General features: G+C 37.5%; 1 protein-coding gene across 7 annotated transcripts in view; it reads left to right on the forward strand.

Annotated features, from left to right (window-relative positions):
- ncoa3 (nuclear receptor coactivator 3) overlaps positions 1–25,439 on the forward strand; it is a 273,711-nt gene that overhangs the window by 159,527 nt on the left and 88,745 nt on the right. For all 7 annotated transcript variants that reach the window (XM_039734693.1, XM_039734687.1, XM_039734686.1 and 4 more), the window contains 3 exons: positions 12,165–12,265; positions 23,721–23,895; positions 24,018–24,194. In XM_039734693.1, the coding sequence (XP_039590627.1) occupies positions 12,165–12,265; positions 23,721–23,895; positions 24,018–24,194 (453 nt within the window). The remainder of the gene's footprint in view (positions 1–12,164; positions 12,266–23,720; positions 23,896–24,017; positions 24,195–25,439) is intronic.

Consider the following 25,439-nt stretch of genomic DNA (forward strand, 5'->3'; position numbering starts at 1 on the left):
GCCAGCAAACTCGCCTGACCTTAACCCCATAGAAAATCTATGAAGTATTGTGAAGAGTAAGATGCAATACGCAAGACCCAACAATTCAGAATAGCTGAAGGCCACTATCAGAGCAACATGGGCTCTCATAACACCTGAGTAGTGCCACCGACTGATCGACTCCATGCCACACCACATTGCTGCAGTAATCCAGGCCAAAGGAGCCCCAACTAAATATTGAGTGCTGTACATGCTCATACTTTTCATGTTTATACCTTTCAGTTGGCCAACATTTTTAAAAATCATTTTTTTGCATTGGTCTTAATTTATATTCTAATTTTGGGACTTTCATTAGTTGTCAGTTATAATCATCAAAATTAAAAGAAATATACATTTGAAATACATCAGTCTCTGTGTAATGAATGAATCTAATATACAAGTTTCACTTTTTGAATGGAATTACTGAAATAAATCAACTTTGTTATGATATTCTAATTTTATGACCGGCACCTGTATATGCAGCATGGTCAGCCAGTTCCCCAATTAACCATGGAGCAAAACATACTCACACACACCCACGCCTGACTGGAGCCTGCACCTTTTCGGGGCATGATTTTGTATTTAAAAGTGACCACAAATTTCCTAGCTGCGGACGCACTATACCAACCTGTCCTTGGACCAAATTGGGTTCATTAGCTACAATTATTGTTCCACTTCCATGTCTAATTCATTGTCATATTTTTCAGTAATTTCGTTGAGGGTCATAGTAGAAAAATACATAGTGGAGCTGACGAGGTCTCCTTATTCTCAGTATCTTCTTCTAACTCCTCATAGTGAGTTCAAAGACTTCTTAAAATTAACAGAGGGAGAATTTCTACATTTATATACTTGGTCCTCTTCAAATTGGTTGTGACTTGTATGGCTCTTGGAGGTGCCAAGAGGACATTTTAACTGTGTACCCAGACCACCTCCACTCGTTCCTCTTCATCTGGAAAAGTAGCAGTTCTGCTCTAAAAACCTCTCATATTGACAAATCTCTTACCATATCATAAAATGTGAACCCAGCAACCTTATGCTGGAATCTTATTTAGGCCTCTTGGTCAAAACATATGAAACTACATTACCCTGACCTCATAACTGTAGGTGGTGATTGGAATATACACTGACTGGTAAATCAAAAGGTTTTTCCCACAAATTATTGCAACTCCAACCAAGTCTGGTGCAACCTCTGCAGAACTGCTGCTGTGACATTATTTGGTCAATTTCCCTGTCATCCTTTCCTTGTGGATAAAACTTCAAGGTTACGTAAATTCTGTCACTTAGGGCAGCTGCTCATCATGCCTGAAGAGACTAAACTGTTGTTTTCCAGGAAAGGTTTGTGATCTCTCAGATGCTTCGGACTCAGCTGCAAATTGTTCCTGTGCATGTCAGAGATCACTGTCTAGAGGAAGCCAAGGGATTAGAAATGTCTGCAGTCAGCAGTGATGTAAATCTAAGGTTGCCAAATCCAGTTCTTGACTATATCTTGATTTCTTGTTCTTTAAAAATCATTAAATTATTTTAATTATTTGTGGCAAATATTATTTTGTCAACTTCACTTGCATTTTATATTTGTAAAAGAAAAAATTTGTTTAAGTTAAAAGGATAAATGGAAGGGCATTCTACATCATGTCATAAGTGTAGATTGTTTTCCTGAAGTCTTTCCAAAATTTAATTGCTAATATCTTTAAATCAAACGTGTTGTACATAGAATCATAATTGTATTTAAGTAATACAGAAAACACTTAACCTTTACTAGTCTCCTGTAAGTAGTATGGCAGAACAGATCTAAAATTAAAGGCAAAATAGAAAAGAAGAATATAAGTCATTTTTATTTGATTATTCAGAACACTGAGGAGGGCCCTGCCCGGCTCCCTATCCTTGACACCACGCTTCTCCCTTCCCTCGGCCTGCAGCCTCTGTCTCGGATTAGCGGAAATATATCGCTTTTGGAAGCAAATTAGGATTCTTAGTGCGATGCCAGAAGTTGCAAAATCAACCGTAAAGTCTAGGAAAAAAAAGTAGTTTTCTTGTACTGTAGCTAAGCAGAGGTAAGATATCCCCTGAGGCTGGTGCGTGAGTAAGGAGGACCCCGCCCCCTTCCCTTAGCCCACTGTGTCTTTCATATTCACGCAAATAAATCAGTACTACAAGTGAGCTATGATACTTAGTGCAATGAGAGAGGTGGCAAAATCAACTGGGGTGTTTAAGCAAATTATAGAAAAAAACCCAATCTAAATCCATTAAGTCACTCTCTCGTGAAAAGCGGACAGACATACAGACAGACAGGCGTTGGATTTTATATATATATATAGAGATATGTGGTAGGCAGTGTGATTTTTCTACACTCTTGTATGCTAGGCCGTTAACATCTTATCAAGAGTGGCCAACCAAATGAGCAAGCTAGTAAGGAAGGCAGGCTCAGTTATGGGATGCCCTTTCAACCCTGGGAGGTAGTAGCAGAGGAGAGATTGAAGACAAAACTGTTTTTCCCAAAAAACCAATCGCCTCACAATCAGCTCTGTAATAGACGTTAAGTCCATCTGTAAGCTTACAACGACGATTCTTCAAAACTTTTAAGGAACATTGAAATATCTTCATAGTACGTGTTTAATTATTCTATCCATTTATACTTCCAGTGTCGCACCAGCTTTAGCAATATACAGCGTGCAAGGCAGGAACAATATGTGAACTTGCTTGCGTGGCGGCACCGTGTCCTCAAATGTTTAATTATTAACAATACAGATTATTTAAATGAAGTTAAAGTTTTATCTGTATAATATAATCAACATATTTTTCTGCATTTCATCTTAAAAATGATATCGTCATCATATGTAAATACGCGCTTTATAAAGTGCCACAGGTTGTTCAATATTATAACTGTAGTGCAAGTTTACAGTGAGGTAATTGTACTTATAAGTACAAACAGTTCTACAAGGAGCAATTGATTGAGTGCGTTTATAGTTCTTGGGATGAAACGGTTTCTGAACCACGAACTCTGTACAGGAAAGGCTTTGAAACGTTTTGCCGTGGCTTTGGCAGCGTGTGCTTGATGCTGTATATCGATAATTCTGTTTCCGATCAGCTGCTGCAGTGATTCCCCACTCAGATACAGTGATATAAAAACTGAGTGGTGCAGTGAGAGTAATATGGATAAAGATGATCCGCTGTGGCAACCCTTAAAGGGAGCAGCTGAAGGAAGAAGAAGATGGTGCAGTGAGAGTAACAATGCTAAAGCAGTTATGGTATTTGGAATACTATGGCTATTCCTTGGGCCATTATATTGTTACAGGTAATCTACAATCAGGTGCATTACACTAATAAACAATATGCGGTTAGTTTCAGTGTATTTATAAAGCTGCGTCAGAAATGTGGTTCTAAGAAATAAAGGGTAACCACACAGGAACAGCAGCACTGCTTTGATGCTGGGTGCCGCCAGTCTGCAAAACCGAGCGGAGAACTTGCGTACGACACAGGGTATGAGGTACCGTGGAAAAGTGCGTGGCTTTACGCCAAGTGTAGGTTTTATACATCACGATTTGAATGTGGAAACGTTCTTAGGCAACCTTTCTGTGCATACACACCGTTTATACATGAGGCCCCTGGCCAGCCACAAAGGGGGACTTCCCATAATGTTCTGTAATTGACCTCCATTATACCTGGTCTCTCCTGCCTTTTTTTGGTAAAGTCATTTAGCGGTTTGTTGCCTCTTAAAAAAGGAAATGCTTAACACTAGAATTACCAGAGCCTACGAGAAAACTCGTAAATCCGGCCCATCTTAAATCCGTTCGCACCTCTCCGTCAGCGTCTTTTGTCCTGTAAATGTGCCGATTAAGACAAGCAGCCTGCTATTCCATCTCCCCCACCATCATAGAAGTTCACAAAGTTCTCCCAGCTCATGCCTTGTTTGATTATCTGGGAGTGAAGTGCTGGAGTTTTAGAGTGGAAAAAATAGTTTTTTTTTTTTTTGCAACACGTGTGTTCCGTTTTTACAGTAATCTGTGTAAACACGTTGTTAAAACAGAAACTTTTTCATATTTTAGTAATAAATGTTACAAAATGTAGGCATAAACTATAGGATGTGTGAAGCCTGAAGTCCAAAGATCAAATAAACACTTTCAAAAAAGGTTCAAGGACGGTAAAAGAGCTTCCGTGGCGTAGCGGTAAGATTTGCTGACTTATAATGAAGAGTCCCCGGTTCAATCCTGACTGTCTCCTATATTTACTGTTTTCAATAGTGAGCTGCTCTTATTGTTAATATTTTACAGTACGTACACACACACACACTTGGTTTGCGTCTGTAACAGACCGTGTACATTTATAGTACTGTATTTGTAAAAGTTACCTTTTTGTTTTTCACTTTTATTCTCTCAGTCACGATCACGGTACATACGACCGCTGTTAGTTTTTATTTGAGACTGGGAGTAACTGTAGATGTGAATAGTGTTTTGAGGCAATGGAACTGGACGTTCTCTGATCTGGAGGGATAAAAGCTGACACACAAACGCTGGTGAATCTGCCTTCTTCGTATCTCACCGTCACTTTAATTTTTATTGAGTGTTCCAGCTCACACAGAATTAGTACGCACCTTATGGTTTATGATGTCAAAAAAAAAACAGCCGAAGGTATATATGCTATTTGAAATTATTAATTTTATGACCTTTTATGAGGTCTGTTCAGCACTATATGCAATCATCAAATTCAAATATTAACAGTTCACACATATGCAAGGACAGTCCTTCCTACATTTACAACATGTGTACCTGTTGCAATGCGCACACTTCTCTCTATGCTGTGGTTTCTATTACACACCCTATAGAAAGAGACAATATATGTGACATTTTGAAGAAATCATTTTATGAACTGAATAGTTCCAATCTGAAAACATCATCACACTAATGCAATATTATTTGAAAACGAACCGCGTCAGATCGGGTGTTAATTTACGCTGGCTTTGTTACTTAGTCAGACCAGGAGACATGGGGGTTTTGGGGTGTTAGAGTGTGATTGTGATTAAGAGAATAAAACTGAAAAAAGCTAACTTTTACAAGTACCATAAATTTATACCCAATGTCCCATATATTTGTCTCTTTCTTTTTTTTGCATATAGCGCTGAACTGTAAAACTTTTTCAAGTACAGTACTATAAATGTACACTGTCTGTTACAGACGCAAACCAAATGTGTGTACTATATAATTTTAACAATAAGAGCAGCTCAATACTGAAAACAGTAAATATAGGAGACCGTCAGGATCGAACCAAGGACTCTTGATTATAAGTCAGCAAATCTTACCGCTACACCACGGAAGCTGTTGTACCGTCCTTGAACCCTTTGTGAAAGTGTTTATTTGATCTTTGGACTTCAGGCTTCACACATTCTATAGTTTATGCCTACATTTTGTAACATTTATTACTAAAATATGAAAAAGTTTCAGTTTTAACAATGTGTTTACACAGATTATTATAGAAACGGAACACACATGAAATGCATGTGTTCCAAATAATGATCTAATATTTCCACTCTAAAACTCCAGCACTTCACTCCCAGATAATCAAACAAGGCATGAGCTGGGAGAACTTTTTGAACATTCTGCAACGGTGGGTGATGGAATAGCATGCTGCTTGTCATAATCGGCACATTTACAGGACAAAAGACGCTGACGGAGAAGTGCGAACGGATTTAAGGTGGGCTGTATTTATGAGTTTTCTCGTAGGCTCTGGTAATTCTAGTGTTAATAAAAACCTTGGAGCCTTTTATGGGAATGGAAAACAAAATGACTTGAGGAACTTCTTTGGATTTTTTTTTGTGCATTCACATGGCTAAAACAGTGACAGAATGATTACTATATGCAAGTACTGCAAGACTGATGTACCTTACTCTGGTTACACAACCAAGTGCATGGCACACTTAAACAGATTCCACATTGAACAGTTACAGTGATATGCAAGAGCTAGAAACCAGATTCAGCCAACAACAAAAGAAGTTTTGAACCACCAAAATATCTTTGGCAAACGATTCTCCGAAGACCAAGTCACTAAGTAAATGTAAAGTAAATGGGAAATTGTACATCATGACCCACATTCAATTTATGTCACAGACAATGCCTTACAGGTGTTAAAGCGTCAGTGTTACCCCATGGTGCATAACCTTAACATAAAAAAAAGGAGTAGCAAGTAAAACTGCATTAGTATAGGCTAAAGAACACTTTATTTCATTCTGAAGGGCATTATTTTCATACATTATTCATTTTACATAAAAGTGCGCAACGCTGATGTAAATGTCTGCTTCTTCTTACTTAATAAAGCAATTTATCATTTAGTAACATGAGGATTGTTGGAATAATTGTTACAATTTGCATTACACTTATTTATTACAATATGCTACTTTTTTAGAATGGAGGTTTTAGACTGGAGTACAAATAGCCTTAACATCTGAAACTTGCAGATAAGAATCAATAATCTTCTGTAACATTTCTCTATCAGTAATGTATAAAAAAACACTTCAGTGTCAAGCCTAACAAGTGTGTTACCAAACAGGAAATTATGCAGAATCCAAATGAGAAACCAGTGACTGAAGTTTTTTTCAGAGTGTTGCATTGAAGTCCTTAGATTTAAATTCATTCAAGATGTATTCCTTTTGTAGACAAAAAGAAAGGAAGCTCTAATTGCTGCAAACTATGTCAAACCATTACATATTGCTTTGGTTACTATTACTTAATACTCTCAAAGCTTTTATCTTCCCCATTGCAAATCAGATTTTGTTGATCATTCTTGATCTGGGGGGTATTTTTTGTACGTGGATTACTCGTTTAGCCGGATGTAATTGTTGACGATTTGGCATGATCCTGGATCTGTCGGTTTTTCTAAACTCTTGCTGTATGTGTTGTCATAGCAGCAGATCCAAATCCTCTGTAAACAAGGATTAGCTCACACACTTAATCAGTTTCCGTGCATGGAATTCATTCAGTCATGGATTTGCCGTTCATGAATGAGCTACTAATTGATATCGGTGTGCAAATTATAAGAAGAGAATTTCATATAGAGAGGGTTTTGCGCGATCGGCAAGATCCTTTATTGCTCCCGGAGGATATTCTTTTTGAAAGATACCGCTTTAGCTGAGGGGGAATACTGCAACTCAAAGATTTATTAGAACCTTATATTCGAAGTCAAACTAGGAAAAGTTGGGCTCTCACAACCACACAGACAGTATGCATTGCTTTGAGGTTTTTTGGTAGCGGCACTTTTTTTATATACTGTAGGCGATGTGGAAAATCTATCTAAAAGTGCAGTTTGCCAGGCAATTCGTAAAGTTTGTTTGGCTCTGAAATATTTTCTTCGGGGTTTCATAGTGTTTCCTGGACACCTGCGTGTGCAGACAATAAAAGAAGCGTTTCATGCCATTGCAGGTACACAGGCAAAAACACCAACAGTTCCATAAAGAATCTCACAATCAGCCTTACATTCTCATTACGCAGGATTTCCAAATGTGATTGGGGCACATGGGAGTGATCAGAGTGGAGTTTGATCAAACATTATTTGGAAAATGTACCTCTCCTCCTGATAAATAATCCGACACAGTGAGAGACTGTGTTTGTGGGGGATTGACAGTTAAGGTGGGTGGGGGAGTCACGTCATCATCTCCCCTCCCATTCACCTCATTTCGCTCTGAGCTGAGCTCCGCAGCTAACGCACGCAGTTTTACGGAAGCGACTTTGTGACGCTGCTACCAAATACTCACAGAAAAATCCACAAGTTAATACACATGCTGTCTGTACAGTTTCTCCACACTGAATCCTCCAGGCACTACTTACAAAAGGTTACATTGACAATCGTGTTACGTTATTTTTAAAATCTTTCCTTTTCTTAGCACAAGCACAGCTGAGAAGCTTTGATGCATGTGCTCCATATTGCATTAAAAAATCACGCATTTAATCACACTTTGCAATACAAGCAAAGGGGAACTTATGTCAATGCATGATTTTCTGGTACACCGATTATGTTGATCAGTGCTTCCCGATTCATTTTACCCTTGCACCCCCTTGGTTTGAGAAGAAGTATGACAAAATATGAGGTTAACACAGAAAAACAGATCACCAATTGAAGCTTTATAAATAATCGATTCGCCATCAATAATTGTTTTGGTAAAGCCATACTCGGTGTAATCCTCCTTCCATTTTATAATTTTTCTGCCACTAGCCATGATTAAATGAATGGTAAAAAAGTAAGAGCGAAGCAAGGGTGACTTATTCAGGCAGGCAGGAAGGCGACGGCTCAATAGCTCGAATTTGGATATACGTAGGTTCTATTTAGTCGCCAGAAATATCTTTGTTAGGAATGGAAGTTGAATTTAGTCTTTAAATTTCTATGGTAAAGAAAAAGTTATGCAATGATGACTAAATTTAACTATAGTCAAAAGTTTTATATATAAAGCCATTCCCAAATATATAAAGTCAAACCTTGATTATATAAAGTCACTGTCGAAATAAATAAAGTCAAAACTTGAATATATAAAGTCAGCTTCGGTATATATAAAGTCAAAACTTGTTTCTGAATATATAAAGTCAAAACTTGAATATATAAAGTCATTCCCAAATATATAAAGTCAAAACCTGAGTATATAAAGACGGGGTTGGAATATTTCTGAATATATAAAGTAAGCGCTGGAATATATAAAGTCAAATCTTAAATGTATAAAGTCAGCGTTGGAATATATAAAGTCAGCACTTGATATATTCTGACACTGACTTTATATATTCAAGTTTTTACTTTATATATTCCAGCAATGACTTTATACATTCAAGTTTTGACTTTATATATTCCTGCGCTGACTTTATATATTCAGAAAAAAGTTTTGACTTTATGTATACCGACGCTGACTTTATATATTCAAGTTTTAAATTTACATATTCTGACGCCAACTTTATATATTCACAAAATCAATGTATTTGCCTGTTTAGCACCCCATAGTATATGTGTGTGTGTGTGTATATATGTACACATGTATGTGTATGTGTATATAAAATATATATATATATATATATATATATATATATATATATATACCAGCAACACTCATGACAATGACAAAACAATTACACTGTCAATCATGTTACGTTATTATTAAAATGTTTCCTTTTCTTTTTACTTCTCACGCTGCCAAGCGCTTGTATTTTTATATATATATATAGATATAGATATATAGATATAGATATATAGATATAGATATATAGATATAGATATAGATATATATATATATAGATATGAGAACAACACTCATATCAATGACAAACCAATTACATTAACAATCATGTTACGCTATTTTTAAAATTTTTCCTTTTCTTTTTCATAACTTCTTTAACACACTACTTCTCCGCTGCGAAACGCGGGTATTCTGCTAGTATACCAATATTTGCCAGTTTGAAGTATATTCTTGTTCTTCACTTTAACCTGTTCCCATGTTCTCCTTCTGCTCACGTTTGATCTGGAATTATGACATATTAAATAATAATTAATCTGACACATAGGAAATGAAACACTGCATTCAGTAAGTACAATGCACACTTCTTAGCGTTTAATTTGTCTGCCTCTTTTTGCCATCTGTCTTTTCTGGTTTGGTCTGCTTTTGCAGTGTTACCTCTTGTGCATATTAAATCTTGAAATTCTTCATACCCTTCGAAAAAAAGCTCCTGCTCCCATTGTGTGAAGAAAAAAAAATGCACCCGTTCTTTCGTCATTTTGTTGCAGCCTGTCAAAGACTTGCTGATCATGTTTTCTAGACTCAATATACTTAATATGTGTTTTTCAATCGGCACTCGCGCACGTGCATTCATCTCGGATAATAGATCCAGCTGAACTAATCTACTACACGGCTGTGTTTGAAAAACCGACTTATCCCAGATGAGCTTCACCGGCATTAACTCATCCAAGATGAGGCATCTGATCTCGGATTATTTAAGCGACGTATGGGAAAATACCCCCCTGGTTGATCTGTACTGGCTCTGATTTTTACATGGATATGTATTATTTCAAATGTTACCAAACATACTAATAGTTGGGATATTCTTGTAAAAGTAACTATAATGTTTTACATTAGTAAACATCGTAGTTTCTAGATCCCTCTATATGTTGATTTACAGGCATCAAACTTACCGTCTTTGCTTAGGTTATTTTTGTGTAACCAGACATAGAAAACCATATAAACTCATTATTGTGCTTAAACTCATAGGACACTGTCATTTTAAATTTAAGTATGTGTTATCCCCTTTTTTGATTAATCCTTACTTTAAAATAAGTTAATATTAAGTCTAAATGTTTAATAGACAGTAATATATGATATAAGTACAGTGTAACTATGAGTTATTACTCCGTACTTACTGTCTAATACAAAGTAGCGCTATAGTTAATTACTCAGTTGACATTATTTCACAGTTTATGTAATTACAATGTAACAATTTATCACTGATCCAAAAACAAGAGTACTTACCTAGTTACAATGCATCTGTACATTCAAAATGTAATTAGGGTATGTAACTACATCTATGTAACAAATGTTCCATGGTCTGTGCAGTTTTAATGGAGAATTGCAGTGATAACTGCATAGGTTTTCGTTGATATTTCAATATTTGTTTTAAATGGTGAAAAAACCTTTGCAAAATGATTAAAGCTTTTGCCTCATAGATCGATTATCCTGGGATGGAATTCTGTCTAGAGATATGTGTGTAAAATTTCTACGTTCTACCCATGTCTGCCTATGTCTTCTTCATGGGTTTTACTGCCACATACCAGGGACATGTAGCTTAGGTTATGTGGCCATATGTGTGACAGTGTGAGTGCTGGTATGTTTGTCATTAGGCCTTGCAATGGAATGGCTCCCCATCCTGGGCTGTTTCCTACCTTGTGCCCAGTGATGCTTGGAACTCTGAGGGCCTGTGTACCTTGATTGAATGATGCAAGTTTCGTAGTATTATGTTAGGGATGGGTATAATAATAGCCCAAAATATTCAACAATAAATATTGTAACACAACTACAAGAATGTGACAAATGCTTGTATAACCCTTAAACTGGGATTTATCCGCTGCACTAGATGACCCTGCAGTCATCAGCGTTTACCTCTTTGTGACTGCGTCAAGCCAGTTCAAGTGCAGTTGGCTCTGTGATTTACTGAATTTCATCAGTGGCGTTAGTTGCACCTTGAACATATAATATTAGATTGTTGCAGTAGTTTTTTTTTATAGTTTTTTCAGTTCATTTCAGTGTGTAAAATGATCAGTGTTGCAGTAATTGTGATGCTCTTTGCATGAAAAAAAATGTGTTCCTTTAAAATTTGACGTTTACTTAAAAAGTACAGTTAAGAAGTATTTGGCGTCCAGGAGTGCATTAACCCCCAAGTATGTGGCGGTTTATGGGTTAAGCAAAACATGTCACGAAGGTGCCCCTCTAGATTTTGGGGAAAAAGCGTTAACCATTTTGCAAAGGTGTTTTCACCATTTAAAAAAAATCTTGAAATATCATCAAAAACCTATGCAGTTATCACTTCAATTTTCCATTAAAATTGCCCACATCATGGAACATCTGTTACATAGTTGTAGTTACATACCCTAATGTTTTTATTACATTTTGAAAGTACAGATACAAAGTAACTATGTAAGTACATTTGATTTAGAATCAGTGATAAATTGTGTTATTGTTATTATATTAACTGAGGAATAACAATGACAACTGAGTAATTAAGTATAACGTTACTTTGTATTACACAGTAAGTACGGAGTAATAACTCATGTTTACACTGTACTTATACAGGTAATTACATAGTTGTTACAGTGTAATTATGGACACTTGATGTAAAGTTTTGCCTTCTTTTTACTGCAGTCCAGTGATTTAGGACTGTTTCAGAATACTCTGTCTGCATAGCTTTGTTTGATATAATTAACTCAGTACTGTAGAACTGAAGATCTGCTTGATGGCAACTAATCAGTTTTATATTGATTTAAGATAGTTAGTTATTTTATATATATATATATATATATATATATATAACTAATATACTGTATGGATATATATATATATATATATATATATATATATATACTAATATATATATATATATATATATACTAATATATAATCTTTGTTGCTTCTGTTACAGGCAAGACTGCATCAAATGATGATGATGTACAGAAAGCTGATGTGTCATCGACTGGTCAGGGAGTCATTGACAAGGACTCCTTGGGTCCTTTACTCCTACAGGTATGGTTGTGAAAGCATCTTACTAGAACGCCGACTGCCTGCCTATGATTTTCAAACTGTTTATTTATATCAACACCTGTTCTAATTTTTACAAATACCAGTGAAATTTTGTGGTACTTCCATATACTGTATCCTTCTCAAAGATAAAAAGTTCCTCTATTATTCAGGAGAACAAAATTATGCTTTTATTCGCTAACACAGTATAAAATGTATTCATGCTAAAAGCAGTTTTAAAATAGTGGTATAGCCTTTAAACTAATTAGAATTGGCATTCTTTAATATCAGAATGTAATAAACTTCCTGTTGCATAGATTGCCATACTGATCCCTAGAAGTGAAATAAATACAGACTGCTTTTGTTATGAACTGTCACAATAATCACCATGATCATGCAGTTTACACACAGTTTGAGTTTAATTAATGTGAACATGTCAGAATAGAACATAACACAATCTTGTACATGATTGCCTAAGTTTTTTTTTTTTTATTTTGGGATGACATAGACTTTAAAATGATAAAACCTGAGTTTTCAGCAAGAAATTAAAAAAAATCAGAGTGATCTGTTGGTATGGGTAAAACAAAAATCAATTTTATGCATGGTTAAAGATATTTTTTGCCATATTCAGACTTTGTGTGGATTGCAGCACTATACCTCTTGTATAAACTTACACAGAAGATTGCAAGCATAAGTCAAAGTTTATTGGTTGATAAACTATTGTTGTCTCTAAAATCAGAATTAAAAGACATGTTTTATTGTGATGTGTAAATGGTACAATGAAATTTGCACTTGTATGTCTTCTAGGAAGTGTTGACAAAAATATAATATACACTATCTGTCTACATTATTTATCCATCCATCCATCCATTTTCTAACCCGCTGAATCCGAATAGGGTCATGGGGGTCTGTTGGAGCCAATCCCAGCCAACACAGGGCACAAGGCAGGAACCAATCCTGGGCAGATATATATATATATATATATACAATGCTCAGCATAAATGAGTACACCCCCTTTAAAAAGTACGAATGTAATCAATAGCTCAATGAACAAAAGAACAATTTCCAAAATTTTCACAAGGCTGAGTTTTATTGAACACTTGTTTAACTCCATAACATGGAATCAAGGTTAATAATATAACTTAGATCACAAAATCTTCAGTTTTACTCAAATTGGTTGTAGCAAAAACGAATACACCCCGCAACAAAAACTACTACATCTAGTATTTTGTATGACCACCGTGATTTTTAAGGACAGCACCAAGTCTTCTAGGCATGGAATGAACAAGTTGGGGGACATATTGCAACATCTATCTTTTTCCATTCTTCAAGAATAACCTCTTTTAGAGCCTGGATGCTAGATGGAGAGTGATGATCAACTTGTCGCTTCAGAATTCCCCACAGGTGTTCGATTGGGTTCAGATCAGGAGACATACTTGGCCATCAATAACCTTCACACTATTCTTCTTCAGAAATGCAACAGTAGCTTTAGATGTGTGTTTTGCATCATTGTGTTGGAAAAGTGCACGACCAAGTGCACAGAGTGATGGCAGCATCTTCTCCTTCAGTATAGAGCAGTACATTGTTGAGTTCATGATACCATCAATGAAATGCAGCTCCCCAACACCAGCAGCACTCATGCAGCCCCACATAAGGACACTGCCACCACCATGTTTCACTGTAGGCACCATGCATTTTTCTTTGAAATCCTCACCTTTATGACGTCATACAGTTTTGAAACCATTAGTTCCAAAAACAGTGATCTTTGTCTCATCACTCCAGAGTATAGAGTCCCAGTAGTCTTCATCTTTTTCAGCATGGGCCCTAGGAGAGCCTTCGTGGACGATACCCATGCATGCCATTCCTCTGCAGTGTGCGCGGTATAGTGTCACGGGAACTGGTCACTCCAGTTTGGCTTTCTGCTGCTTTAGCTAACTGCAGTGAACTTGCATGGTGATTTTCTTCAACCATTCTCATCAGAAGATGCTCCTGTCGAGATGTTAACTTCCGTGGACGGCCTGGACGTCTCTGTAAGATGGTTGCACTTCCATCTATCTTACATTTTTGGATCACTTTTGCTACAGTATTTTGACTGATATGTAAAACTTTGCTGATCTTCTTGTAGCCCTCACCTTTTTTGTGTAAAGTAATGATTTCCTTTCTCAGATTTTTTGACATTTCTCTTCCATGTGGAGCCATTGCTGACAGCATGAAATGGGAAGGGCTTTTCTTTAAGTAATGCCCTTTTATAGTTGCCTGTCTGCTGGACACCTCTGAAATGAATCATTAGACTCACCTGTGGTTGAATGCCTGTTAATTAGAATTTTGTAATCTTAAGTGTGGCTTTTCTCCTAAGACTATAATTGGGGTGTACTCATTTTTTCAACATGGGCTTGAATGAATTTGTTAGGAAAATCACTTTTTTGTGTGTGCAAATTAACAAATCTTGTTTGCAATCAATGGCCCACATTTGTGGGAGTATTTTGTACAGTACAGTATCTCATAGAAAATGTTGATACTTAAAGGAAACTAAAGGTTTTCTGACAAATGTAGTGGGGTGTACTCATTTATGCTGAGCACTATATATATATATATATATATATATATATACACACACACACACACACACACACACACACACACACACACACACACACACACACACACACACACACACACACACACAGTGGGTACGGAAAGTATTCAGACCCCCTTCAATTTTTCACTCTTTGTTATATTTCAGCCATTTTCTAAAATCATTTAAATTAATTTTTTCCCTCATTAATGTACACACAGCACCCCATATTGACAGACAAAAAAAAGAATTTTTGAAATTGTTGCAGATTTATTAGAAAAGAAAAAGTGAAATATCACATGGTCCTAAGTATTCAGACCCTTTGCTCAGTATTTAGTAGAAGCACCCTTTTGAGCTAATACAGCCATGAGTCTTCTTGGGAAAGATGCAACAAGCTTTCCACACCTGGATTTGGGGATCCTCTGCCATTCCTCCTTGCAGATTCTCTCCAGTTCTGTCAGGTTGGATGGTAAACGTTGGTGGACAACCATTTTTAGGTCTCTCCAGAGATGCTCAATTGGGTTTAAGTCAGGGCTCTGGCTGGGCCATTCAAGAACAGTCACAGAGTAGTTGTGAAGCCACTCCTTCGTTATTTTTGCTGTGTGCTTAGGGTCATTGTCTTGTTGGAAGGTAAACCTTCGGTTCAGTCTGAGGTCCTTAGCATTCTGGAGATGGTTTTTGTCCAGGATATCCCTGTACTTGGCCGCATTCATCTTTCCCTCGATTGCAACCTATCGTCCTGTCCCTGCAGCTGAAAAACACCCCCACAGCATGATGCTGCCACCGCCATGCTTCACTCTGTGGGGACTGTATTGGACAAGTGATGAGCAGTGCCTGGTTGTCTCCACACATATCGCATCCAACCTGACAGAACTGGAGAGGATCTGCAAGGAGGAATGGCAGAGGATCCCCAAATCCAGGTGTGAAAAACTTGTTGCATCTTTCCATGATTTTAGAAAATGGCTGCAATATAACTAAGTGAAAAATTGAAGAGGGTCTGAATACTTTCTGCACCCACTGTATACATATGTATGTATGTATGTGTGTGTGTATATATATATATATATATATATATATATATAATAAAAAAGGCAAAGCCCTCACTCACTCACTCACTGACTCATCACTAATTCTCCAACTTCCCGTGTAGGTAGAAGGCTGAAATTTGGCAGGCTTATTCCTTACAGCTTACTTACAAAAGTTAAGCAGGTTTCATTTCGAAATTCTACACGTAACGGTCATAATGGTTGATAACGGTCGACAACGTCCGCCATGTTGAACTTTCTTATTTATGACCCCATCTTCACGAAATTTGGTAGGCGGCTTCCCTGCGCTAACCGAAACCGATGTACTTACTTATTTCAATGGTAGGACGCCACTGTCGGCCGCCATATTGAACTTTCCAACGTCACCAATTTTCAAACTTCCCGTGTAGGTAGAAGGCTGACCCCATCTTCACGAAATTTGGTAGGTAGCTTCCCTGCGCTAACTAAAACCGATGTACGTACTTATTTCAGTGCTATGACACCAGTGTCGGCCGCCATATTGAATTTTACAAACGTCACAACTTCTCTAACTTCCCATGTAGGTAGAAGGCTGAAATTTGGCAGGCCCATTCCTTACAGCTTACTTACAAAAGTTAAGCAGGTTTCATTTCGAAATTCTATGCGTAACGGTAATAACGGTCAACAACGTCCGCCATATTGAACTTTCTTATTCATGGCCCCATCTTCACGAAATTTGGTAGGCAGCTTCCCTACGCTAACCGAAACCAATGTACATACTTATTTCGGTGGTATGACGCCACTGTCAGCTGGCATATTGAACTTTCCAACGTCACTAATTCTCCAACTTCCTGTGTAGGTAGAAGGCTGAAATTTGGTACTTATTTCGGTGGTATGATGCCACTGTTGGCCGCCATATTGAACTTTTAATGGAAACCGATGTCCGTACTTATTTCGTTGGTATGACACCACTGTCACTGTCACTGTTTCCAAAGTCACTAATTCTCCAACTTCCCGTGTAGGTAGAAGGCTCATTCCTTACAGCTTACTTACAACAATTAAGCAGGTTTCATTTCGAAATTCTACGCGTAATGGTCATAACGGTCAACAACGTCCGCCATATTGAACTTTCTTATTCATGGCCCCATCTTCACGAAATTTGGTAGGCAGCTTCCCTACGCTAACCGAAACCAATGTACATACTTATTTCGGTGGTATGACGCCACTGTCAGCTGGCATATTGAACTTTCCAACGTCACTAATTCTCCAACTTCCTGTGTAGGTAGAAGGCTGAAATTTGGTACTTATTTCGGTGGTATGATGCCACTGTTGGCATATTGAACTTTTAATGGAAACCGATGTCCGTACTTATTTCGTTGGTATGACACCACTGTCACTGTCACTGTTTCCAAAGTCACTAATTCTCCAACTTCCCGTGTAGGTAGAAGGCTCATTCCTTACAGCTTACTTACAACAATTAAGCAGGTTTCATTTCAAATTTACGGGTCATAACGGTCAACAACGCCCGCCATGATGAACTTTCTTATTTATGGCCCCATCTTCTCAAAATTTGGTAGGCGGCTTCCCTGCACTAACTGAAACCAATGTACGTACTTATTTCGGTGGTATGATGCCACTGTCGGCCGCCATATTGAACTTTTGAACAGTCTTTGTTACTTATGGGCCCATCTTCAAGAAACTTGGTACACGGGTTCCCAGCGCTAACTGAATCCTACTTACGTACATATATATGTCCATAACCTGCACCTCGGTCACCGTGTGAGGTGGTGTTGGGTCCCCCATCCTAATGCCTCCCACGTTGTTGGCTGCCTGCCTATATAAGACCGTCCGTCGCTCCGGTCTGTACATTCCCTTCCTTGCTTTGCCACGGGATTCACGTCTCCCTACTGATAACTACAGCCCTAATTTGTTTAATCCACGGCTTCTCCGCTGTTTTATTGTTTGTTTATTACAATTATAGTTATTGTATAGGTATTTTTCACTTACTTTACATTGCTCAGGTACCCATTTCTTTTATTCTTCCAACCCCCTTTACCATGCCTATCGAGATGATCACTATTGATCAAAGAACTGTCACTTACCGAGTGGTTTCCATACCCGGAGATACCACCTACCTTTTCCATTCTCTTTGTTACATATTGCACAGCCATATCAGGCTCACTCTTGATATCCGGAGGAACATTCTGTCTTATGTATTGAATGACTGGGACAGGTTCAAGGTGTGGACTGATGACGGTACAGGAGATAATTATACTACACAGGAGCACTATAAGAATGAAATGCTTAAGCCCTTCACCTATGGTTCTGCATGTGAGCTGATGACTGCCGCTGAATTGTTCGGTTGTCGCTTTCAAGTGTACCGAAATGGCCAAATATTGTACACCTTTCGACAACCGGCAGTGCCTCTTAAACATCTTAGATTCACAGCTGACGATTTCAGTAGTGGACACTTTGATGTTTATGAATGTTTAAACTCTCAAAAGCTGGATGTGATTTTATCGATGAAACCGGTTGTGTACTTACAACGCTTGACAGATGCCAAATGTCACTTCAACACAACAAATCCTGCAAATACTGTCGTAATTGAAACAAACCATGAAACTCAAACTGATTATGACAGCAGCAATCCAAGCTGTGAGATTTGAGACAAGATTACTGTTCACATGGCCAACTGTACGTTGCATGCTCAAGAGTAAGCTCAGCGCACAGCTTGGTCATGTTACAACCGGAGGGCCGAACTGACAACATGGCATGCAAAGAGATCCTTAACAAATAATTATTGGCATATTTTCCCTCAGTTTAAAAAGGTTTAATTTTCTTCCTAATAAAAATTTTAATGCAGTACTTACTTGCTGCTGCTAGCGGCTGTATTTTGCTAGTATATATATATATATATATATATATATATATATATATATATATATACAGGGAGTGCAGAATTATTAGGCAAGTGGAACAAACACAGTGCTATCAGTCAATCCAAAATGTTAATAAACCTGAATGTTTCACAACGGAAATGTTAGTGTGAACATCATCAGGGGAATACATATGTGCGCACAATTATTAGGCAACTATTAGTGTGCAGATTTATTATGCAACTAAAGGAAAAATGAAAATTTTCCCATCTCACTTGTTTATTTTCATCTGTTATAGTGAGAATAATAAACAAACACCTCAAAATTTACAAATTAACATCTCTGACATTTCAAAAAAATAAATCAATCAATCAATGACCAATATAGCCACCCTTCTTTCCAATAACAGTCATAAGCCTTTCCATTCATGGAGTCTGTCAGTTTCTTGATCTGTTGACGATCAGCTTTTTGTGGAGCAGTGACTACAGCCTCCCAGACACACTTCAGAGAGGTGTATTGTTTTTCTCCCCCGTAAATCTAGCGTTTAAGAAGTGCCCACAAGTTCTCGATAGGGTTTAGGTCAGATGAGGAAGGGGAGCCATGTCATTATTCCTTCATCTTTAAGGCCTTTACTGGCTGGCCACGCAGTGGAGAACTTCGATGCAAGTGATGGAGCATTGGCCTGCATAAAAATCATGGTCTTTTCCTGTATCACTGTTTGAAGAAAGTGTCTTGAAAAACTGGCAGTAGGTTTGGGAGTTGATTTTGAGTTCATCTTCAATGCAAAAGGTCCAACTAGCTCATCTTTAAAAATACCAGCTCATACCAGTACCCCACCTCCACGTTGGAGTGGAGCTCTGTGCCCATTACTGATCCACAGGTCCATCCATCTGGTCCATCAAGAGTCACTCTCATCTCATCGGTCCATAAAACCTTTGAAAAAATCTGTCTTCAGATATTTCTTGGCCCAGTTTTGACGTTTCAACTTATGTTTCTTGTTCAGTGGTGGTTGGGTTTCAGCCCTCCTTACCTTGGCCATGTCTTTGAGCACTGAACACCTTGTACTTCTGGGCACTCCAGGTAGGTTGCAGCTCTGGAATATGAAAGTACTGGAGGATAATGGGTTCCTGGTAGCTTCACGTTTGATTCTTCTCAAATCTTTGGCAGCTAATTTGCTTCTTTTGTTCTCAACACGTTTCTTGCGACCCTGTTGACTATTTGCAACAAAATGTTTGATGGTTCTGTGATCACACACCAATATCTTAGCAATTCCAAAAGTGCTGCATCCCTCTGAAAGACTTCTAATAATTTTTGACTTTTCAGAGTCAGTTAAATCTCTTTTTTGGCCCATTTTGCCCGAGGAAAACTAGCTGCCTAATAATTCTGCACACCTTGATATAGGGTGTTGATCTCCTTAGGCCACACCCTCCCTCATTACACAAATACACATCACCTGACGTGCTTAAATCCAGTAAGCATTCAAGTTAATACAGCTTGGAGTTGGAATATACGCATTAAAAATGATGATATGGTCAAAATACTCACTTGCCTAATAATTGTGCACACAGTGTATACATACATATATATATATATATATATATATATATATATATCACTCTGATTTTTGGGGTGTCTTTGTATTCAGGGCTCTGTAGGTTGATCATTTTCATCAAACGATGTGGCATCCTTTCGTTCCTAACACATTACCCAGTCTATATCAGTACAGATATCCAGGAGGATTTCTTTTTCCCATTGAGATCTGATGTGTTTTCAAAGTGTTCCTTTAATTTTTTTGAGCAGTATATATATATATACACACACACACACACATATATATATATATATATATATATATATATATATATATATATATATATATATATATATATATATATATGTATATATGTGTGTGTGTGTGTGTGTGTATATACATACATACATACATACATACAGTGGTGTGAAAAACTATTTGCCCCCTTCCTGATTTCTTATTCTTTTGCATGTTTGTCACACAAAATGTTTCTGATCATCAAACACATTTAACCATTAGTCAAATATAACACAAGTAAACACAAAATGCAGTTTTTAAATGATGGTTTTATTATTTAGGGAGAAAAAATCCAAACCTACATGGCCCTGTGTGAAAAAGTAATTGCCCCTGAACCTAATAACTGGTTGGGCCACCCTTAGCAGCAATGACTGCAATCAAGCGTTTTGATAACTTGCAATGAGTCTTTACAGCTCTGGAGGAAATTTGGCCCACTCATCTTTGCAGAATTGTTGTAATTCAGCTTTATTTGAGGGTTTTCTAGCATGAACTGCCTTTTTAAGGTCATGCCATAGCATCTCAATTGGATTCAGGTCAGGACTTCGACTTGGCCACTCCAAAGTCTTCATTTTGTTTTTCTTCAGCCATTCAGGGGTGGATTTGCTGGTGTGTTTTGGGTCATTGTCCTGTTGCAGCACCCAAGATCGCTTCAGCTTGAGTTGATGAACAGATGGCGGACATTCTCCTTCAGGATTTTTGGTAGACAGTAGAATTCATGGTTCCATCTATCACAGCAAGCCTTCCAGGTCCTGAAGCAGCAAAACAACCCCAGACCATCACACTACCACCACCATATTTTACTGTTGGTATGATGTTCTTTTCTGAAATGCTGTGTTCCTTTTACGCTAGATGTAACCGGACATTTGCCTTCCAAAAAGTTCAACTTTTGTCTCATCAGTCCACAAGGTATTTTCCCAAAAGTCTTGGCAATCATTGAGATGTTTCTTAGCAAAATTGAGATGAGCCCTAATGTTCTTTTTGCTTAACAGTGGTTTGCGTCTAGGAAATCTGCCATGCAGGCCGTTTTTGCCCAGTCTCTTTCTTATGGTGGAGTCGTGAACACTGACCTTAATTGAGGCAAGTGAGGCCTGCAGTTCTTTAGACGTTGTCCTGGGGTCTTTGTGACCTCTCGGATGAGTCGTCTCTGCGCTCTTGAGGTAATTTTGGTCGGCCGGCCACTCCTGGGAAGGTTCACCACTGTTCCATGTTTTTGCCATTTGTGGATAATGGCTCTCACTGTGGTTCGCTGGAGTCCCAAAGCTTTAGAAATGGCTTTATAACCTTTATCAGACAGATAGATCTCAATTACTTCTGTTCTCATTTGTTCCTGAATTTCTTTGGATCTTGGCATGATGTCTAGCTTTTGAGGTGCTTTTGGTCTACTTCTCTGTGTCAGGCAGCTCCTATTTAAGTGATTTCTTGATTGAAACAGGTGTGGCAGTAATCAGGCCTGGGGTGGCTTCGAAATTGAATACAGGTGTGATACACCACAGTTAGGTTATTTTTAACAAGGGGCAATTACTTTTCACATAGGGCCATGTAGGTTTGGATTTTTTCTCCCTAAATAATAAAACCATCATTTAAAAACTGCATTTTGTGTTTACTTGTGTTATATTTGACTAATGGTTAAATGTGTTTGATGATCAGAAACATTTTGTGTGACAAACATGCAAAAGAATAAGAAATCAGGAAGGGGGCAAATAGTTTTTCACACCACTGTGTGTGTGTGTGTATATATATATATATATATATATATATATATATATATATATATATATATATATATATATGTATATATGTATATATGTATATATGTATATATGTATATATGTGTATGTGTGTGTGTATATATGTATGTATATATTCACCTTATATTCCTTGAAGTGCTGTTATTCTGCTTCATTGAATTACAGCCTTCCAGACATTGTAAAGGTATTTTAAATTGCTGCATGTAGAAATGACATTCCTGTAGATTTTTTTTTGACTTGATATTCTTTAATTCCTGATTCATTTGTATAATAGTAGGTAAGTAGTGTGTAGATATATTCAAGAGTGTGTTTGTTTAGTATCCAGCCCATTTGATTCTGTATGTTTTGTAATTGAATGAGTCTTTTGACAGTTACGTAAAAGAAACCCTCCTTACATAATAATATTTCAATTATCCGTAATCTAGGTGTAATGGAGCAATCACATTGTTTATCTTGTGTCTTTATTTTAAAATTTATCTGACTAGTTATTTAATACTAGCTTCTTTATAAACATATACCTAATTTATAAAGTGGATTGCCAGCATACAGTTGTCTTTAAAAACCTGTGTATGGTAGAGTGTGCATCAGTGAAGGTGGCATTTACTAACTCATGACATTTCTATGTTTTAATGGAAATTTTATTCTAACTTCTAAATATTGTTCTGTTAAAGTGTCTTGTAATTAATTGTACATAAATTTTGGCTAAGCTGATCCCTTATTCAGATGTATTTATTTCACTTATACTATCCAGTACCATCTGTTGATGAAAGCAGTTAAAGTACATTATAACAACAAGAAAGACTTGCATATTGCAGAAAACTGTCTGTGTTAGCTTCTCTCCTGCTGGACTTTGACAAATTTTATTTGCCTCCCAGCATAGTGTAAAGAGGAAAACATTTGGTTCCAGCACTGCTATTCTTGAAACACCTTGTCTGACTGCATATAGGAATGTAAAAGTACTGTCTTCAGACTTTGCAGATGATTTGTTTAGTAAAATGTAGAGTGTTCAACAGTCCAACTAAAAGTTGATGCCCATTTGGTAGAATTCTGTAGTAAATCGTATCAAGATCTGTTTTTAAATAGAAATGTATCATAATGGTGTTTTTTTCCAACATTAAATAAAAATAAAATATTTAAACTGTGTTATTTTTTTCTATGTTGTGACTGGGTTGAAAGCCATTCTAATTCTTCTCACAAGCTATTTCATATAAGATTGGGGTTTTGAGATTACAGTTGTTTTCAAAAAGAAAGATATAGTTGAAATTTTCTAAATTTTCACTGAGCTCACATGCATTACATATTACCTGAAAAGATTTTAACTTAATGGAAATTATTTTATTTTGAAATGTTCAGAAGATATTGTCTTGTATGTTGAATTTAGTCGTTGACCCTATGTGATCTAATCTCCTTTTTCACTTTCTTTCCTGTAGGCATTAGATGGATTTCTTTTTGTAGTGAACTGTGATGGGACAATTGTCTTTGTGTCAGACAATGTGACTCATTATTTGCAGTACAAACAGGAAGAGCTCATCAATACTAGTGTGTACAACATTCTTCACATAGATGACAGAGAGGAATTCCATAAAAATCTCCCAAAGTCATGTGGTGAGATTTTATTTTTAGCATTTTAATTTTATTTCTTTGCTTCAGTAATGAGCAGACATCTGCTTTAGAATATTGTCTCTGAATGTGTAGTCTAACTTATTATATGTCCCCTTTGTCTGCAGTAAACGGATTGTCTTGGGGCAACGAAACTCCCAGGCAGAAGAGTCATACTTTCAATTGCCGAATACTTGTGAAATTGGGTCATAATTCTTCTGATGATGGAAATGGCAACCCTCGATATGAAACAATGCAGTGTTTTGCCTTGTCACAACCAAAAGGCATGATGGAGGAAGGCGAAGGTGTGTTGCTTACAGTGCTCAGTTTTTCTTGGCTGATATTTCTTAATACAAACCGGATTCCAAAAAAGTTGGGACACTATACAAATCGTGAATAAAAACTGAATGCAATGATGTGGAGGTGCAAACTTCTAATATTTTATTCAGAATAGAACATAAATCACGGAACAAAAGTTTAAACTGAGAAAATGTATCATTTTCAGGGAAAAATATGTTGATTAAGAATTTCATGGTGTCAACAAATCCCAAAAATGTTGGGACAAGGCCATTTTCACCACTGTGTGGCATCTCCCCTTCTTCTTACAACACTCAACAGACGTCTGGGGACCGAGGAGACCAGTTTGTCATGTTTAGAAATAGGAATGCTCTCCCATTCTTGTCTAATACAGGCCTCTAACTGTTCAATCGTCTTGGGCCTTCTTTGTCGCACCTTCCTCTTTATGATGCGCCAAATGTTCTCTATAGGTGAAAGATCTGGACTGCAGACTGGCCATTTCAGTACCCGGATCCTTCTCCTCCACAGCCATGATGTTGTGATTGATGCAGAATGTGGTCTGGCATTATCTTGTTGAAAAATGCAGGGTCTTCCCTGAAAGAGATGACGTCTGGATGGGAGCATATGTTGTTCTAGAACCTGAATATATTTTTCTGCATTGATGGTGCCTTTCCAGACATGCAAGCTGCCCATGCCACACGCACTCATGCAACCCCATACCATCAGAGATGCAGGCTTCTGAACTGAGCGTTGATAACAACTTGGGTTGTCCTTGTCCTCTTTGGTCCGGATGACATGGCGTCCCAGATTTCCAAAAAGAACTTGAATCGTGACTCGTCTGACCACAGAACAGTCTTCCATTTTGCCACACTCCATTTTAAATGATCCCTGGCCCAGTGACAACGCCTGAGCTTGTGGATCTTGCTTAGAAATGGCTTCTTCTTTGCACTGTAGAGTTTCAGCTGGCAACGGCGGATGGCACGGTGGATTGTGTTCACTGACAATGGTTTCTGGAAGTATTCCTGAGCCCATTCTGTGATTTCCTTTACAGTAGCATTCCTGTTTGTGGTGCAGTGTCGTTTAAGGGCCCGGAGATCACGGGCATCCAGTATGGTTTTACGCCTTGACCCTTACGCACAGAGATTGTTCCAGATTCTCTGAATCTTCGGATGATGTTATGCACAGTTGATGATGATAGATGCAAAGTCTTTGCAATTTTTCGCTGGGTAACACCTTTCTGATATTGCTCCACT

This window comes from Polypterus senegalus, chromosome 14 (genome assembly GCF_016835505.1).
Source record: "Polypterus senegalus isolate Bchr_013 chromosome 14, ASM1683550v1, whole genome shotgun sequence".
Classification (NCBI taxonomy): domain Eukaryota; kingdom Metazoa; phylum Chordata; class Cladistia; order Polypteriformes; family Polypteridae; genus Polypterus; species Polypterus senegalus.